General features: G+C 40.7%; 1 protein-coding gene across 1 annotated transcript; it reads right to left on the bottom strand.

Annotated features, from left to right (window-relative positions):
- Positions 1-5,525: 5,525 nt before the first annotated feature.
- Positions 5,526-18,154, bottom strand: LOC306896797 (uncharacterized protein). Its single transcript, XM_079461068.1, has 11 exons — positions 15,247-18,154; positions 15,040-15,101; positions 13,387-13,511; positions 12,421-13,031; positions 11,906-11,970; positions 11,503-11,678; positions 11,290-11,402; positions 11,118-11,182; positions 10,851-11,029; positions 10,676-10,753; positions 5,526-6,895 (listed from the first exon to the last, which is right to left on the bottom strand). The coding sequence occupies exons 3-11, from the start codon at positions 13,487-13,489 to the stop codon at positions 6,882-6,884; spliced, it is 1,404 nt and encodes a 467-aa protein (XP_079317194.1). The 5' UTR covers positions 13,490-13,511; positions 15,040-15,101; positions 15,247-18,154; the 3' UTR covers positions 5,526-6,881.
- Between the last annotated feature and the right edge of the window lie 2,063 nt (positions 18,155-20,217).

Genomic DNA, 20,217 nt, shown 5'->3' with positions numbered 1-20,217 from the left:
TGTTTGTAACATAGTGTAGTGTTTTAAAGCTGTCTTACAAGTCAAACTAGATTCTTTTCTGCAACGTGATGAGCAAGATGACAAAATAAGGTAATTCCAGAGACTGAACACAACACAAAACAAAGTCTGACAAAAGACAAGGAAAACACTTGAAACGAATGAACACACAACCAATAGAAAAAGGACAAAACTAGACAGGAAACAGGAACTACAAGTCCACATTAATGGGGGTAACACAACAAATCAGATACTCAAAACCTGTTACCCACATGCACACGATCACGATCTTACAGTTTGACATATTTTTATTTTCAGTTTTTTATCTGTTATCACAATTGACCAAAATATCTCTAATTTTTACAGACTGACACGTTGAGAATCAACCACTGCCTCTCTTTTTTGGCTTGAATGATGTGTGTACACTATAAAGTAATAATAATGTATATCTTTCAGTGTAAAGGTAAGAGGTTTGAAAAGCTTGACTGGTAAATGTTGACTTCTCTAATAAAAGAAACTCTGTCTCACAATAGGTATAAGCACTTATTGTATTTGTGCCTCCTGTTAACAAATCGCTTTATTGTTTCCTTATGTTCTCTGTAAGTTGCTTTGGATAAAAGGATCTGCTAAATGTACATTTTCAACAATGATGTGTTTTGTTTGTATATTTGAGAGCCCTGGATTCCTCTTTGATTTATTCCATGCAGTTTGCGAGTGTGTAGATTGAGCTGGTTTGTTTTCAGTAGAAATCGGAATGAACGTCAAATAATACGAAAATATGCAAAAAATGCACGCAGTGTTACGCTCTCAGTGTGGCGAGTCGCAGTTAATGACAGATCTCATTCACGGTCACAGAGTCTTTTAGATCTAGTGTCTGGATAAGACACTTTTAGCACCTGTGTCCTGCCACAAACATCATGTTTTCATGTATGCACACCTCAGACAGGTCTGACGGCTGAAAGAAACACATCATCTCGGAGAATTCCATCCTGACGCATGCGTCAGCGAGGATTGACTTGATCCTCACCGGGATTCAAGAATACAGACTCTTTTCTTCCATCCGTTTTAAGCTTTACCGGCCTTGAGAAATTAAAAGAGTCACACCCAGACCGTGCTTTATTTAAAAATAACTCTCATGCGTCATGACCTAGAACATTTCAAACTTGTTCAAAGAGGATTTTGTCCGTGTTTCCTCTTTCTTTTGGCAGGAGTTCATAAATGCTTTCATTAAATGTAGTTTGACAGCTAAATAATTCACACGGTCAATGCCAAACAATGTTGTGTGGCGGATCTCAAAGTATGCTTGCCAAGTTGAATTCACCTAAAAACAGTGTAAGATAACTGCTTCACAACATGATGAGAGGGGGCACGACACTTTTAGTAGGGTGGAATGATCTGTGCTATATGTGGTATATTTCTCTGACCCTCTGAAGACATTTGTGGACCGTCTTGAGGTTTTTTTTATGGAGATGTTGGACAAAGAATATTATGGCAGCAGGCATGAAAGTACTTAAAAAAAATCTGGAATGTTGGCAACTCCTAGCTACTCTTTGTTGGTTAATGTAATGGTATGAAAGAATAACATTTATATCAATCAAACTGCAAATGCAATCTCATAATTGTGAAGTCTATATCGGTACGGATCCATGACAGAAGGACGGTTGTATGTGTAGATATTGAATCTGCCATCCGAAAGCTCAAATTGGAGTTAAGGTTTGAAATGGGCTTTGTGATATCTATTTTGTCTTGTGACAAGTCTCATGGTTCGATCTGGTCTCGTTTCAGAGAAACTAGAGATTTAAAATGGCAGTAACTACTGAAGTAAAACTTGAAAGGCATTTTTACCAGTTCAAGTGTTTGTGTAGTTACGGCACTTTGCCTTACAGACGCCTGCACAAACAACAACATCCAGCAGCAGTGTGTCGAATACAAAATAACTGCTGTTCAAATTGAAAGTGTTACAACTGACATTCAATCATAAGAGAAAAGAAGGTTGTAAACATCAAGTGCTGGTTTCCCATACAGCGCTTCAGGCTAATATAAATAACTGAAATGTCTAAACTGAAAACAGCTCTTAATATACATCAGTGCCCTTGTTTTGTCTGACAATGCACACAAGTAATGTTTATTGTAGTGCAATTTGTGAAAACAAGATTTAATTGTCCTAATCTAACCAGCCCTATGGTTTTCATTTGTATGTGTATGTGTAAAAATATGATAAATCAAACCTTAATATTTCTTTAATGATTACCAAAATGCATTTGACAACACAGCACACAACATAAGATTTAACAACAGTAAAGGAAAATAAGAATTATAATGTATGAAGCTAAACATAAGTAAAGGTTAGTAGATGCATTCAATTTTTGATAAATGTGATACTGAAATAATAAACAATCACTGAAATACACCACATACCCACACACGCTTCCCAAAATCCTTCACAATCCAATCCAGTTTTTCTGGTTTCTCTTCTTGTTGCCTCAATAGGTCACCAGATAGCGTCTCTATGCAGTTGTTGACAATGACGTCTTTCACAGTAAACAGGTTTTATACCAAACTGTCAGCTGATAGCACACATACTGTACATCCAGCTTACGTCTGCATTTACATCTGCAAGACATCTGCCAATACATAGTTTGCTCATCTGCAATACGTCTGCTGTCATGCGTCATATAGACCTCTAGAAGACGTCTGTAAAATGATTACGATTTAGAATGGATGTAAAGCTGCTCTTTCTAAGATGTTTCCAGATCTTTAGCAGACGTCTCCGAGATGTTTTGCAGATGAGCAAACTACGTATTGCAAATGTAAATGCAGACGTCAAATAGACGTGAGCCAGATGGACTGTGCTCTCTGGGTCGCAGAGAATGGTCCGAATGTATGTTTTTAATATTTCATTTTAGCTTGAAAAATTATTCATTTAGATTCCTTTAATTAAATGAAAAATAAATAAAGGGAACTTCATATTATGCAAAAATCTGACCATTCATTGGTGTAAAGCCATTCGACTGTTTCAAAACAGGCAAACTTTAAAACGCGTAAAGACGTGTTCATAGCACTCATAGATATTGTTCTTGTGAAGTGAAACCTTTCGTCATATAAGAAACACAGTAAACAAGTCTCCTTATCTTTCAACTTGCTCAGCAACCTGCAGATAACAATACTTTTTGTATTTACTTTCCTTATCCAGTCATGGGAGCTCAGCGTGTCTGGAACTCAACCATCGGCATAGTTTCAGTTCGTCAAGGAAAAAGATTCATGTTGATGCCAACACAAAGCTTCCAACTCATTTTTATGACAAGATCTAACATCATGATAAAATCAGAATCAAGAATCTATCCTGAACAATGTTGAAATCACACAATTCCCAATGCTTTTAATTCACCAAGCCCATTATTTAATTCACAATACTTTTGGCCATATGACGTACGTTCCAAAAACAGCATGTAGCGCTGCTACGAACACAATTCTGTTAGGAATGAGATGCCGTTTAACACGATGTTTGGCATCATACTCGATCGGTCAACAGATTATATTCTCTTGAAAATAGCAAATGAGAGAGTACGATTAGTGTGACAATCTAATGATCTTCTTTCTAAAAGCAGTACAATGACTCAGAGAGGAAACTCAGCTGAAACTGGGGTTTGCCGAGAGATACAATGTTATATAAAATACAGTTTAAAGTAACAAGGAAGTAAGCACATTAATAACTTTCCTTATTAATTGTATATTTGTCTATCTATCGAAGACAAATGGATTGAAATAGTTTTAATGGCTTGACAATGACTAAACACATGTTACAACCCAGTTAAACTAGTCATGCTTTCACGGTGAACCTGGACCGGATCACATTCGTCTCAGCGACGTATCAAAAAACTTTTCTGGAACATGACGAATATGTTCCAACGAACAAAGAGTGGCGTAGTTAAAATCTTTTTTATATCGTTTTATTTAAACACATCATCCATCACGTGAAGGATTAAATTACTTTATGATTTAATCTGTGTGTAAATTCTTTTTAATTTTGTGCATAATTGGCATCATTCTCTATTCAAATATGTATAAAGCACGGCATAACGATTACAACACAGCACTGTACATCAGCATCAGACATCTTAATAAATAAATGACATAAATATCCAAAGACTTCAACACAATATAGAGGATTCAAAGCAGATATTTATTGTTACAGATGAATAAACATTATCTTAAAGCCTAACTTATATTATTTTCTTCCCACGTACGTTTAGCAGGATGTCCGTTTTTTTAGATAGAAAAGACAGAGAGAGAGAACATATAAAAGAGAATGCGGTTGCAGGACAAGCGCATGCACATATCGCGCACATCGTGTGCATTCAATAATAAGAAAACAGTTTTAATTGTTGGATCTTCTTTAACTCCAGTTCAATAGCTCTGAAAAGGCGGATTCATAGCATTGGTTTTGACATAATAACAGATTTGACATTTTCCATAAAATAACATAGCAAATAGAAATGACCAGATTCATTACCTAAAAGCCCAGTGTCCAGGTTATCTGAAGACCAGTATACAACGTCTCTACAACATTCTCCATGAGATTTATTCACAACTTTATTTGAGCATGTGGCAAAAATTCTAAGGCCACGTTTACATGATGAAAAACGGGAAAATTTTTCTTTTGCGTTCTTGAAAAGTTTCATGTACACACGACAACGTTATCAAAACAATCCGTGTTTGACTAAAACACTGTATTGCGCATACCACGCCAGTAGTTGGCGATATCACATATACAAACAAACAAACAAGATGGGCGAAAAGTTTGGACATTATATAGTTTTCCTTCCATCTCCTCGTCCTCCCGGGTCTGATCCAAAAGTGCCGTCTATAAACCCTTCGTCGCTGTGAATGAGTGTTAAGATTTTGCTGTAAGTCTCCTCTGGTGGTTCTAGCACTGGTGTAGTAAATCTACACTTTGCTGGAGAAGCGTTAACAAACTATTGCGCAGCACAAATAGTATAAATAGTTTTGCGCTTTTACTGGAAAGCATACCCTAAAACATACACTAACTCTCTCTCTTCTCTCAGCAGGTAGTGGTCTGGCTTTTGTTGAAACAAGTATCTTTGTATTAGCACCTATTGTACTATTGCTCTTTTATGACATATCGCTTATTGCTCCCTGAATTCTTTGTAAGTCACTTTGGATAAAAGCGTCTGCTAAATGACTAAATGTAAATGTAAACCAAAAACATCGGTGTGGAATTGATTGAAGTGTGTAACAAACCATGTGTGACCACAGCATCTGAGTGAGGCTGAAACAATACGTCGTTCTGTTTTGAATTATTAAATAAATGACTTAGGCATACTTAAATCATTGATAAGATTTAGATTTGAGTTGGTCTAAAGGAAGTAGATTAGACACACACAGGTTAATATGGGTTCCCTTCTAGACGCGGTCGCTGTGTGTTTGTATGTGCTTCATAATGACGGACTTTTTCGCTTCAGTCCTGCATGTTAAAAGATTTGAAGAAAGTCAAAGAGACCGTTTTTCCCAATAAGTTTAAGTTGAATTTATTATCAGATGTAAAAGCTTCTTTCCAGCTGGGGTTGCCTCTCAACATATATATGAGCGAACAACTGAAACACACTTCCGGGTTACAGATATTTATAATATATGTGACGTCGATTCTCTCTTCAGGCTCCTCCCCTTCCTTGGGCGGGCGTTCAATCCTCTGGAACCAATCACCTTGGGACATGTTAATCTGACTCCATTCTCCCCCAAACTGTTTGGTTCCCTGTAACACATAATATGAATACAGCCCGGGCCTGCCGAGAAATGCGATTTACACACACACACACTCGTTATCTGAAACTCAGCTTCCGCATTCCTCAAAGCTCTTGTTTTACACTCCTGCCAACTAGTTTTCAAGATTAGAAAACCAGCACAGCATAAACACACTTAATATATTTTACAGTAAAACAACAGTAAATATAAACTTATAATGCATAGAACATCGTAACCCCAACAATAACCATGCTGCCCAGGGCGCCGATCGTAATACTTTACTGTTACGCCACAGCATGTTCAACACAACTGTAGATTCTTTCTCTTTAACACGTTGTTTTAGCAGCTTTGCAGAAAATCAAATTTTAAATAGCTTAATAAGGAAAGGACTTATGGAAGAGCATATGGAAGCTTTCACATAACAACTGCTTGTCACAGTCAGACTCACAGCCGCATCCATTCATCCACCTGCACCGCGTCTTTATATCAAATATAATATTTATTTATTATTTCTACAGAGATAGTGACATACAGTACAACAGACATACAGTTCATAAACGCTTTGCACTGAACAGTTAAAGGGGTGTATGCAGTTTTTAATACAAGAGTCTACATTTTATCAGACAGACATCAGTAAATATCACTCGGGTCTCTGCGACGTCACTACATGCTGTAACTGCTAACAGAAATGTGGATTCTTATCTTATCGTTTGGGTGCATTTACGTGACGGCCCATAAATGGCATGCAGGGAGAAAGAACTTGCGGGCGAATACATCATTTCAATACCACCGATTTGGACAATTACGTCAAGTCAGTTTATCTGAGTTTTCTTATTGAGATGATGTTCTTCTGCTACGGTCTAAAACATATTTGCAGGGTCAACACAAAACAGTGAGGCTGACAAGTCACAATAAAGTTCCCACAACATTGTTTTTTACAATATAAATAAACTATACATGATAGATTTAGAGATCTGCTCTTTGATATACAGGATTAAATAAGACGAATTAAAATATATTATCTAATAAAGTCTGTTTTATAGAATAAATAACTTATGATCACTTCATGTTAAAGTCTGGTTGACAAACATTTCTGGATCTGATTCTTGTTCCTCCCGTTTTCACCTGTCACTTCCTGAAATGAAAATGGAATTATTGTTAACATGAAACGAATGTAACAAGTTCTTAAGACATCAAATTAAATCCACCGTTCTGCAACAGCACATACAACACTTCAATTACTTAATATTTTTAATATTTTCTGGATAAGATTGTTTGCATTTGTGTACTTTTTACTACATTTGTTAAGCAAAACATGATTGAAGTACACGCACTCACAAACTCATTCACCTATTATAACCTAACCTTAACTAAAATGTTTTCTGCATTTTTACCATTAAAAAAAACTACTACCGAAAAACCTCTATCCTACCCAGACAGCATTTTTTTATAGTATTCAAATATTTATGTCATAGATGACCCTAAAGAGACTGTAGTGAACAACGTTTTTGAAAGTAAAACCTTAAATATGCGACATAAAACAAAAAAATTTCATAAATTCACGATTTAGGGCACAGTCAGACTAGACTTTGAACATGCTAAATTAGTTCGGACGGATATGATAGTTGCTTTATAATGAAGTCAAGTTATTTTTTCCTGGAGGAAAAAAGGATAAAAATACAGTTATTTGAAAATGCACTTAAAGCACTTAAAAAACACTTAAATGGACAGTTCACCCAAACATTCACCCAGTGAAGGGACAGTTCACCCAAACATTCACCCAGTGAAGGGACAGTTCACCCAAACATTCACCCTGTGAAGGGACAGTTCACCCAAACATTCACCCTGTGAAGGGACAGTTCACCCAAACATTCACCCTGTGAAGGGACAGTTCACCCAAACATTCACCCTGTGAAGGGACAGTTCACCCAAACATTCACCCTGTGAAGGGACAGTTCACCCAAACATTCACCCTGTGAAGGGACAGTTCACCCAAACATTCACCCTGTGAAGGGACAGTTCACCCAAACATTCACCCTGTGAAGGGACAGTTCACCCAAACATTCACCCTGTGAAGGGACAGTTCACCCAAACATTCACCCTGTGAAGGGACAGTTCACCCAAACATTCACCCTGTGAAGGGACAGTTCACCCAAACATTCACCCAGTGAAGGGACAGTTCACCCAAACATTCACCCTGTGAAGGGACAGTTCACCCAAACATTCACCCTGTGAAGGGACAGTTCACCCAAACATTCACCCTGTGAAGGGACAGTTCACCCAAACATTCACCCTGTGAAGGGACAGTTCACCCAAACATTCACCCTGTGAAGGGACAGTTCACCCAAACATTCACCCAGTGAAGGGACAGTTCACCCAAACATTCACCCTGTGAAGGGACAGTTCACCCAAACATTCACCCTGTGAAGGGACAGTTCACCCAAACATTCACCCTGTGAAGGGACAGTTCACCCAAACATTCACCCAGTGAAGGGACAGTTCACCCAAACATTCACCCTGTGAAGGGACAGTTCACCCAAACATTCACCCAGTGAAGGGACAGTTCACCCAAACATTCACCCAGTGAAGGGACAGTTCACCCAAACATTCACCCTGTGAAGGGACAGTTCACCCAAACATTCACCCTGTGAAGGGACAGTTCACCCAAACATTCACCCAGTGAAGGGACAGTTCACCCAAACATTCACCCTGTGAAGGGACAGTTCACCCAAACATTCACCCTGTGAAGGGACAGTTCACCCAAACATTCACCCTGTGAAGGGACAGTTCACCCAAACATTCACCCTGTGAAGGGACAGTTCACCCAAACATTCACCCTGTGAAGGGACAGTTCACCCAAACATTCACCCAGTGAAGGGACAGTTCACCCAAACATTCACCCTGTGAAGGGACAGTTCACCCAAACATTCACCCAGTGAAGGGACAGTTCACCCAAACATTCACCCAGTGAAGGGACAGTTCACCCAAACATTCACCCAGTGAAGGGACAGTTCACCCAAACATTCACCCTGTGAAGGGACAGTTCACCCAAACATTCACCCAGTGAAGCGACAGTTCACCCAAACATTCACCCTGTGAAGGGACAGTTCACCCAAACATTCACCCAGTGAAGGGACAGTTCACCCAAACATTCACCCAGTGAAGGGACAGTTCACCCAAACATTCACCCTGTGAAGGGACAGTTCACCCAAACATTCACCCTGTGAAGGGACAGTTCACCCAAACATTCACCCTGTGAAGGGACAGTTCACCCAAACATTCACCCAGTGAAGGGACAGTTCACCCAAACATTCACCCAGTGAAGCGAAAGTTCACCCAAACATTCACCCAGTGAAGGGACAGTTCACCCAAACATTCACCCAGTGAAGGGACAGTTCACCCAAACATTCACCCTGTGAAGGGACAGTTCACCCAAACATTCACCCAGTGAAGCGAAAGTTCACCCAAACATTCACCCTGTGAAGGGACAGTTCACCCAAACATTCACCCTGTGAAGGGACAGTTCACCCAAACATTCACCCTGTGAAGGGACAGTTCACCCAAACATTCACCCAGGGAAGGGACAGTTCACCCAAACATTCACCCAGTGAAGGGACAGTTCACCCAAACATTCACCCAGTGAAGGGACAGTTCACCCAAACATTCACCCTGTGAAGGGACAGTTCACCCAAACATTCACCCAGTGAAGGGACAGTTCACCCAAACATTCACCCTGTGAAGGGACAGTTCACCCAAACATTCACCCTGTGAAGGGACAGTTCACCCAAACGTTCACCCAAACATTCACCCTGTGAAGGGACAGTTCACCCAAACATTCACCCTGTGAAGGGACAGTTCACCCAAACATTCACCCTGTGAAGGGACAGTTCACCCAAACATTCACCCTGTGAAGGGACAGTTCACCCAAACATTCACCCAGTGAAGGGAAAGTTCTTCCAAATATCTCCCTTTGTGTTTAGCAGAACAAATACATTTGTGCAGGTCTGAACAATCTAAGGGTAAGTTATTGATGATATTCATTTTTTCCGGCTCCTTTTTTACATGGCATTTTACAAAGTCCATTTATTGCCAGATATCTCTTTCTTAAAAGTCTGGGTACAGAGAATTCTGAGAATTGTTTCTAAACATGTTAGAAATGTGTTGCTGAAACACATTACAAAGAATCAGAAGTATGTAGTACTGAATTGTGGAGTTAAACTATTAAACAGTTTTTCCGTAATTCTCTGTTCAGGCAAAGGATGCCAATGAACAGAGGGCAATAACGCGAAAGGAGGATTAGTACTGCATGTTATTGCGTTGGCTTCAGTGAAAACCTATTGATGAATATCGCGCGTGTTTGCATTTGAATCCTCCCATCTTGCCATATTCCCTACTGGGGACTCGGGTTGTGTGTCGTGGGTGGGGGTGACTTCAGCACCCCGTCGTTTGAGAGCAGAGAGTCCTGCGAATTTGTCCAAGTATTTGATACCTAATTTTATCTACTTGGATGCTTTTTTTCTTCATTCAAATTTGGCTGGGTGGTTAATAACACATTTTTCTGTTGCGTGACAGACTCAGAACACATTTTAATGTCACTTTACACAGACGTTAATGTGTCTCACTTGAACAGCCTAGGCCGTAGTTCATAGATCTACCGTTGTAAGAATGTCTTACTCCCAACTCGCTTTAATTTTTATATTGTCGAGAAGTGTTACAACTAAAAATATTGAAACCATTTTTAGAAATCATTTAACCAGGGTCTCGCTTCAGTAACCATAGTTTGACCATGGTATTTGTAGTAAAACTGGGATTATACAAAAGGTTATTACCGATAAGACGTTTTGAGCAAAAAACCTGAAAAATATCTGTACTTTATGGCATTTACACCAGTAAGACTGGAGTGCAAGATTCATACCTGCCAGAAACGACACAGCGAGCAAAAGTAGTGCAGTCAGCACACTGATCTTGTTGCGGACTTCACCTGATGAGTACACTGCATTACAGAGAAAAGACAACATGAATGAGGTCATAGCTGTGTGAAGAACATGCTAATCTGATTTAACAACATTTCACTGCAGTGCACCACAGACCTGTTCCATTGACTGTGATGGCATGAGTGAAGATTTTGAAGGGCAGCGAGCTGCTGTTGGCTGCTCGGACTATAGTGTTCACTATCTGGGTGTCATTGGGCAAAGGGCTGTTTGCTGCAAAAGTAAGATCCATGAAGTTTTGTATTGTGGCACTGCTGGCGGATTTTGTGCTCACATCACTGCGGAGAGATTTGAAATGAGTTATCTAAATGAGTCACAGCTATTTCTGAGAGAGAGAAAAAGACACTACGATGTCCATATGCATACCTAAAGTTTGTTATAGATAACACAGTGAATGATGACGGATAATCAGCCGTGAAAAAGGGTTCGAGCTACAGGAAGCAAAAAGAATCATTTTAAAAAGCCATTTCAGCACACACAGAAGCTGACACCATTAGCCTATATTTTGTGACATTAAAGTGGGATGCGTCATACGTACCCCTGTTTTAATCATTGATGCCCTGTCACGATATCCATTCGAACTTGAATTTGAGAGAGCGACCACAAAAGTGCCATTGGTCAAGATGCTCACTGGAATTGTCTGCAGTGCCTCTGACAAATAAAGAAAAATAGAACCAGAAATTGGTCAGAATCTGTTCATATAGTTATTTAATTGCCAGCATCACTTTGGAAAGTGTGATTTGTAACTTACTAACAACACCAATAGAAGAAGGAACAACGGTGAGGTTAAAGTCAGAGTTTGAAGCTGCTTCTTTTAGGGTACCCACGATCTCTGTGCTGGTCGGAAGTGGTGCAGAAGAGGTTTCATTGAACACTAATTCAAGCTCCGCTTGAACGTTTTGTTCTGCCCGAGTTCTGTCAACACCTCTGAAAGTAAACACATCACTGTGTAAGTTACATTTGAATCCTTCCTTCAGAAAGATGTTCATATCAGTTACCTCTTGACCAGAAATTGTTATTACATTTCCCATTTCATTTTTGGGATAACCCTTTTGCCCCAACCTTTGGAACGCATAAACTCTCTGAGATAAAAGGGGGAACAGGAGATGTTGCTTAAAGCGCCACAGAAGCTACGACACAAACCGCTGACCCACCTGAAAGCAATGACAATCGTCCTGATGAAAAGAAGTCCATACTTCTGTTTGTAGACTTTGTCACACTGTGAAGAATTGTGTGGACATATTGTTAGTGTTAATTCAGTAACTAGGATTTATGCTGCATATAAATATGAATGATTTTTCTGCAGATGTGCTAAAGTGAATGAAATATGAATAACAGGTTAGTATTGAATCAAATTGAAACAATATAAACAAGAATGTATTTGAATAGCCAAAACACCCAACCCTTGCCGTTAGCAAGTCCCACTCTGGTAGAGGTATAGTTTAGCATTCTTTGTTCTAAGCTGAACAGCCTTTGCAACGCAAAAAATCTGCTCCATGCAGATTGAGTTAAGAGTGGGTGTGGAACAAAGATCTCTAACACTCCAGACCAAAATTCATCCACACAACAGAGTTTCTTTTTTGGGGTTTATTGGGTTTACATTTTTCATCAATCTAAAATCAGTTCTCAGTACATAATGTCAAGAAGGCTTCTGTGGGTTGACTCTCACCTCACTTTGAACCTTTCCTGCTAGCTTTTTAAATTCTTCACTCTTTGTGTCTTTAAGCGCTAGAACAAAAACTTCGATGATGATCATGTCTATGGTAACCGATGGTGGAGGACGTTTTGGAACTGCTGTTGTTGTTGTGGGGGTGGTAGTTGTTGGTCTTGTAGTTCTTTTGGTAGTGAGTGGTCTTGTGGTTGTTGTGGTTATTGACGGTCTCGTGGTTGTTGTGTTTGTGGACGGTCTCGTGGTTGTTATGTTTGTTTGTGGTCTCGTGGTGTTTGTGTTGGTGGTTGTTGTGTTTGTGTGTGGTCTCGTGGTGTTTGTGTTGGTGGTTGTTGTGTTTGTGTGTGGTCTCGTGGTGTTTGTGTTGGTGGTTGTTGTGTTTGTATGTGGTCTCGTGGTGTTTGTGTTGGTGGTTGTTGTGTTTGTGTGTGGTCTCGTGGTGTTTGTGTTGGTGGTTGTTGTGTTTGTGTGTGGTCTCGTGGTGTTTGTGTTGGTGGTTGTTGTGTTTGTATGTGGTCTCGTGGTGTTTGTGTTGGTGGTTGTTGTGTTTATGTGTGGTCTCGTGATTGTTGTGCTTGGGGGTGGCCTCGTGGTTGTTGTGTTGGTGGTAACTGGTAGATGTAACATAAAAATAAGAAAGATATAAAGATATTATTTTTTAAATGCCAAATGAATCATCGGGAGGAATTCTTAAGCACTAGCATAAAACACATTTAAACATACAGCAGTGTGAGATTTCATAATCCATTTTAAACCCGTTTAGATTTCATTCATTAATGAGTCATCTGCTGTACGCTCACGGCACAGAATGGATGCCAAGAGAGGCTATACTGGGCCAGAGCAACGGGCGGTACTGGCCACATAGTACAACTGAATGAAAGCCAAGGCTATAATATTAAATATTGAAATAAAATCGTGTGTTTGGCAGAGCTTTGTATTGTTACCGTTTTGAACTGATTGACTTACCCTCTACTCCTGTGATTTTAAATGTAGTGTTAGCGTTGAGGAATGTTTTTCTGATTTCTTCATCAGAAGGCAAAACGCTGTTCGTCCTGAATTCTAAATTCATATCACTGATGATTGATCCAGAACTACATATATAAAATGAAAGAAGAAAGACTTGTGTTAAACGCATGACTTGTAACTTAAACAAACTGCCTTGTGGGGAATTCTTTGGAAAATTACTTTGTAGTTTTTGTTTTATTTTGTGGTAGTATAAAAAGCTACTTGCTTTAACAGGCACAACACACAACAATAGTAATACTGATTAAAAGAATATATACAGGGCTCTAGAATGACCTTTGAGAGGGGTGGCTATGGTTGCTACCAAGTTACCCTTAATAATGGTAGCACCAGAGTTGTTGGATGAGGCAAGAAAAAAAGATTCATTAACACAACATCCAAACGCATGGAAGCAAGATTCAATTTGAAATTCTATATGCTAAATGCTAATGCAATATGCTAATGTACTACGATAAAATGTGCATTCACACAAATGCTCACAAATATATTTTGAGGTGGCACACAGCGCATCAGGCACCAAAAATAGCCTAATGATTTTTTTTTTAAATCTAATATTATTTCATTGGGCTATAAAACAATTATTAGGCAGGCACATTTTAGACATGTATATGTTAAAAAAACGGCCGACCCGGATGGGAGTGAGGTTTAGGGGGGTGAGTGAGTCTTTAGGGTCTTTAGCCTCCTCGTTAGAGCGCCCGTTTCCCATTCGGACCGACGTTGGTTCGAAGCCCGCGGAGAGGGGGGCGAATGCGACCGGCTAAATCTACTAAACGGACTACGTTTTCAAGGATTCTTGCTTACATGGGAATTTTGACATGTTTACTGAATTAGCTTTCATTATCTTTGCTGTGTTGTACCTTAGCTAGGGATATTGTATTCTGCAGGCGGAAAAACACATTTATTTCAGTTGCAAGATGAGCAGTTCAGTCGTCTGCTCTGTCGGCTTCATCGTAGAATTAAATGCGCCACGCTGTGTTCCAGAAAACTTTGGATATCATGTCTACAACTAATCCCATTCTTGTGATGTCACTATGAAACTCTGAGGGAACGTAACAGCAGTTTACATTATATGGTAGCTATTCAAACTAAGCATTCGTTTACAAACCGTTTTTGGATATTTTTAAATTCATGTTCATATATATAACATATTGTTTGAAGTATTTAAAGTTTGTTTATGGTTTACACAAGGTTTTGAAGGGCTAGTCATTATCTTGGCCGTGAAGTAGTTGATCAATCTGCCCCGAGCACGGATAATCAGCTATGTTTGCCGTTCCAGACGTTAACTTCTGGGAGTGAGGTTGGCAATTCTCGAAATGCAGTATTACATGTTATGTCTTTCTGGGCATAAACTGATAGGTAAGCAAATGGTTGAAGGAGGAGAGAAGAAAATGAGTCACTGAATGTGCCAGTTGCGCATTATAACATTTAAAAAATGATATATTATAGGGTTTGGAAGCTGCACCGTCAGGAAAACTAGTCGCAAATTGTCACCATTTGTTCGCAGTCTGGAGTCCTGATTAAATGCACTTTAGGCAAAACCATTAACCGGATGCATAAATGTAATTTTATATTTAAAATTAAGAAATGAGTACCAACCGGAACTGGATGATTGTCAGATTGAAGAAGGAGTTGAATGCTCTTCCTAATACATTCAAAAACTGTAAAAGGGTCACATTGGTAGTTAAAAAAGTAATCAAGCAGCAATTATATTAAGTACATGGTAAGATTATGCTTTAAACTGTAACTTTGTTCAAACTTAAGACAAATTAGAAAATGTAGGGTTCGTTACCCTCAATATTTTACCTCTTTTCTGATTGTTGTTTCCCGATCTTTAAAGGTGATTGAATTAGGATCTAACAATGCAGGATCAAATGTTTCATTGATGGTAATCGTTAATTTTATGCTAGTGGTGAGAGGTGTTGTGGTTTGAAGTTTAGAAGTGCTTGTTCCAATTGTAGTTGAAGGTTCAGTGGATGTGGTTGTTCCAGTTGGTGGTTCAGTGGATGTGCTTGTTCCAGATGTAGTTTGTGGTTCAGTGGATGTGCTTGTTTCAGTTGTAGTTGGTGGTTCAGTGGATGTACTTGTTCCAGTTGTAGTTGGTGGTTCAGTGGATGTGCTTGTTCCAGTTGTAGTTGGTGGTTCAGTGGATGTGCTTGTTTCAGTTGTAGTTGGCGGTTCAGTGGATGTGCTTGTTTCAGTTGTAGTTGGCGGTTCAGTGGATGTGCTTGTTTCAGTTGTAGTTGGCGGTTCAGTGGATGTGCTTGTTTCAGTTGTAGTTGGCGGTTCAGTGGATGTGCTTGTTTCAGTTGTAGTTGGCGGTTCAGTGGATGTGCTTGTTTCAGTTGTAGTTGGCGGTTCAGTGGATGTGCTTGGTTCAGTTGTAGTTGGCGGTTCAGTGGATGTGCTTGTTTCAGTTGTAGTTGGCGGTTCAGTGGATGTGCTTGTTTCAGTTGTAGTTGGCGGTTCAGTGGATGTGCTTGTTTCAGTTGTAGTTGGCGGTTCAGTGGATGTGCTTGTTCCAGTTGTAGTTGGCGGTTCAGTGGATGTGCTTGTATCAGTTGTAGTTGGCGGTTCAGTGGATGTGCTTGTATCAGTTGTAGTTGGCGGTTCAGTGGATGTGCTTGTTTCAGTTGTAGTTGGTAGTTCAGTGGATGTGGTTGTTCCAGTTGGTGGTTCAGTTGATATGCTTGTTCCAGTTGTAGTTGGTGGTTCAGTGGATGTGCTTGTTTCAGTTGTAGTTGGTAGTTCAGTGGATGTGCTTGTTTCAGTTGTAGTTGGTGGTTCAGTGGATGTGCTTGTATCAGTTGTAGTTGGTAGTTCAGTGGATGTGCTTGTTCCAGTTGTAATTGGTAGTTCAGTGGATATGCTTGTTCCAGTTGTAGTTGGTGGTTCAGTGGATGTGCTTGTTTCAGTTGTAGTTGGCGGTTCAGTGGATGTGCTTGTTTCAGTTGTAGATGTTAGTTCAGTGGATGTGCTTGTATCAGTTGTTGTTGGCGGTTCAGTGGATATGCTTGTTTCAGTTGTAGTTGGTAGTTCAGTGGATGTGCTTGTTTCAGTTGTAATTGGTAGTTCAGTGGATATGCTTGTTCCAGTTGTAGTTGGTAGTTCAGTGGATGTGCTTGTTCCAGTTGTAGTTGGCGGTTCAGTGGATGTGCTTGTTTCAGTTGTAGTTGGTAGTTCAGTGGATGTGGTTGTTCCAGTTGGTGGTTCAGTTGATGTGCTTGTTCCAGTTGTAGTTGGTGGTTCAGTGGATGTGCTTGTTTCAGTTGTAGTTGGTGGTTCAGTGGATGTGCTTGTTTCAGTTGTAGTTGGTGGTTCAGTGGATGTGCTTGTTTCAGTTGTAGTTGGTGGTTCAGTGGATGTGCTTGTTCCAGATGTAGTTGGTGGTTCAGTGGATGTGCTTGTTCCAGTTGTAGTTGGTGGTTCAGTGGATGTGCTTGTTTCAGTTGTAGTTGTTAGTTCAGTGGATGTGCTTGTTTCAGTTGTAGTTGTTAGTTCAGTGGATGTGCTTGTATCAGTTGTAGTTGGCGGTTCAGTGGATGTGCTTGTTTCAGTTGTAGTTGGCGGTTCAGTGGATGTGCTTGTTTCAGTTGTAGTTGGCGGTTCAGTGGATGTGCTTGTATCAGTTGTAGTTGGCGGTTCAGTGGATGTGCTTGTATCAGTTGTAGTTGTTAGTTCAGTGGATGTGCTTGTATCAGTTGTAGTTGGCGGTTCAGTGGATGTGCTTGTTTCAGTTGTAGTTGGCGGTTCAGTGGATGTGCTTGTTCCAGTTGTAGTTGGTGGTTCAGTGGATGTGCTTGTATCAGTTGTAGTTGGCGGTTCAGTGGATGTGCTTGTATCAGTTGTAGTTGGCGGTTCAGTGGATGTGCTTGTTCCAGATGTAGTTGGTGGTTCAGTGGATGTGCTTGTTTCAGTTGTAGTTGGTAGTTCAGTGGATGTGGTTGTTCCAGTTGGTGGTTCAGTGGATGTGCTTGTTTCAGATGTAGTTGGTGGTTCAGTGGATGTGCTTGTTTCAGTTGTAGTTGGTAGTTCAGTGGATGTGATTGTTCCAGTTGGTGGTTCAGTGGATGTGCTTGTTCCAGTTGTAGTTGGTGGTTCAGTGGATGTGCTTATTTCAGTTGTAGTTGGTAGTTCAGTGGATGTGATTGTTCCAGATGTAGTTGGCGGTTCAGTGGATGTGCTTGTTCCAGTTGTAGTTGGCGGTTCAGGGGATGTGCTTGTTCCAGTTGTAGTTGGTGGTTCAGTGGATGTGCTTGTTCCAGTTGTAGTTGGCAGTTCAGTGGATGTGCTTGTTCCAGTTGTAGTTGGCGGTTCAGTGGATGTGCTTGTTCCAGTTGTAGTTGGCGGTTCAGTGGATGTGCTTGTTCCAGTTGTAGTTGGCGGTTCAGTGGATGTGCTTGTTCCAGTTGTAGTTGGCGGTTCAGTGGATGTGCTTGTTTCAGTTGCAGTTGGCGGTTCAGTGGATGTGCTTGTTTCAGTTGTAGTTGGCGGTTCAGTGGATGTGCTTGTTCCAGTTGTAGTTGGCGGTTCAGTGGATGTGCTTGTTCCAGTTGTAGTTGGCGGTTCAGTGGATGTGCTTGTTTCAGTTGTAGTTGGCGGTTCAGTGGATGTGCTTGTTCCAGTTGTAGTTGGCGGTTCAGTGGATGTGCTTGTTTCAGTTGTAGTTGGCGGTTCAGTGGATGTGCTTGTTTCAGTTGCAGTTGGCGGTTCAGTGGATGTGCTTGTTTCAGTTGTAGTTGGCGGTTCAGTGGATGTGCTTGTTCCAGTTGTAGTTGGCGGTTCAGTGGATGTGCTTGTTTCAGTTGTAGTTGGCGGTTCAGTGGATGTGCTTGTTTCAGTTGTAGTTGGTGGTTCAGTGGATGTGCTTGTTCCAGTTGTAGTTGGTGGTTCAGTGGATGTGCTTGTTTCAGTTGTAGTTGGCGGTTCAGTGGATGTGCTTGTTTCAGTTGTAGTTGGTGGTTCAGTGGATGTGCTTGTTCCAGTTGTAGTTGGTGGTTCAGTGGATGTGCTTGTTTCAGTTGTAGTTGGCGGTTCAGTGGATGTGCTTGTTTCAGTTGTAGTTGGTGGTTCAGTGGATGTGCTTTTTCCAGTTGTAGTTGGCGGTTCAGTGGATGTGCTTGTTTCAGTTGTAGTTGGTGGTTCAGTGGATGTGCTTGTTTCAGTTGTAGTTGGTGGTTCAGTGGATGTGCTTGTTCCAGTTGTAGTTGGTGGTTCAATGGATGTGCTTGTTTCAGTTGTAGTTGGTGGTTCAGTGGATGTGCTTGTTCCAGTTGTAGTTGGTGGTTCAATGGATGTGCTTGTTTCAGTTGTAGTTGGTGGTTCAATGGATGTGCTTGTTTCAGTTGTAGTTGGTAGTTCAGTGGATGTGCTTGTTCCAGTTGTAGTTGGTGGTTCAATGGATGTGCTTGTTTCAGTTGTAGTTGGCGGTTCAGTGGATGTGCTTGTTTCAGTTGTAGTTGGTGGTTCAGTGGATGTGCTTGTTCCAGTTGTAGTTGGTGGTTCAATGGATGTGCTTGTTTCAGTTGTAGTTGGTGGTTCAGTGGATGTGCTTGTTCCAGTTGTAGTTGGTGGTTCAGTGGATGTGCTTGTTTCAGTTGTAGTTGGCGGTTCAGTGGATGTGCTTGTTTCAGTTGTAGTTGTTAGTTCAGTGGATGTGCTTGTATCAGTTGTAGTTGGCGGTTCAGTGGATGTGCTTGTTTCAGTTGTAGTTGGCGGTTCAGTGGATGTGCTTGTTCCAGTTGTAGTTGGTAGTTCAGTGGATGTGCTTGTTTCAGTTGTAGTTGGCGGTTCAGTGGATGTGCTTGTTTCAGTTGTAGTTGACGGTTCAGTGGATGTGCTTGTTTCAGTTGTAGTTGGTGGTTCAGTGGATGTGATTGTTCCAGTTGGTGGTTCAGTGGATGTGCTTGTTCCAGTTGTAGTTGGTGGTTCAGTGGATGTGCTTGTTTCAGTTGTAGTTGGCGGTTCAGTGGATGTGCTTGTTTCAGTTGTAGTTGGTGGTTCAGTGGATGTGCTTGTTCCAGTTGTAGTTGGTGGTTCAATGGATGTGCTTGTTTCAGTTGTAGTTGGTGGTTCAGTGGATGTGCTTGTTCCAGTTGTAGTTGGTGGTTCAGTGGATGTGCTTGTTTCAGTTGTAGTTGGCGGTTCAGTGGATGTGCTTGTTTCAGTTGTAGTTGTTAGTTCAGTGGATGTGCTTGTATCAGTTGTAGTTGGCGGTTCAGTGGATGTGCTTGTTTCAGTTGTAGTTGGTAGTTCAGTGGATGTGCTTGTTCCAGTTGTAGTTGGTAGTTCAGTGGATGTGCTTGTTCCAGTTGTAGTTGGTAGTTCAGTGGATGTGCTTGTTCCAGTTGTAGTTGGCGGTTCAGTGGATGTGCTTGTTTCAGTTGTAGTTGTTAGTTCAGTGGATGTGCTTGTATCAGTTGTAGTTGGCGGTTCAGTGGATGTGCTTGTTTCAGTTGTAGTTGGCGGTTCAGTGGATGTGCTTGTTTCAGTTGTAGTTGGTAGTTCAGTGGATGTGCTTTTTCCAGTTGTAGTTGGTAGTTCAGTGGATGTGCTTGTTTCAGTTGTAGTTGGTAGTTCACTGGATGTGGTTGTTCCAGTTGGTGGTTCAGTGGATGTGCTTGTTCCAGATGTAGTTGGTGGTTCAGTGGATGTGCTTGTATCAGTTGTAGTTGGCGGTTCAGTGGATGTGCTTGTATCAGTTGTAGTTGGTGGTTCAGTGGATGTGCTTGTTCCAGTTGTAGTTGGTGGTTCAGTGGATGTGCTTGTTTCAGTTGT

Source organism: Barbatula barbatula (assembly GCF_947034865.1).
Source record: "Barbatula barbatula genome assembly, chromosome: 1".
NCBI lineage: Eukaryota > Metazoa > Chordata > Actinopteri > Cypriniformes > Nemacheilidae > Barbatula > Barbatula barbatula.
This window is presented reverse-complemented; position numbering and strand designations above follow the sequence as displayed.

Coding starts and splice junctions, on each gene's coding strand:
- LOC306896797 (XM_079461068.1), bottom strand. CDS start 13,489: ATGAATTTAGAATTCAGGACGAACAGCGTTTTGCCTTCTGATGAAGAA. Junction 11,971..12,420: donor CAGGAAAGGTTCAAAGTGAG/GTGAGAGTCAAC, acceptor AATTCTTCACAG/TGTGACAAAGTCTACAAACA. Junction 11,679..11,905: donor ACGATTGTCATTGCTTTCAG/GTGGGTCAGCGG, acceptor GTTTACTTTCAG/AGGTGTTGACAGAACTCGGG.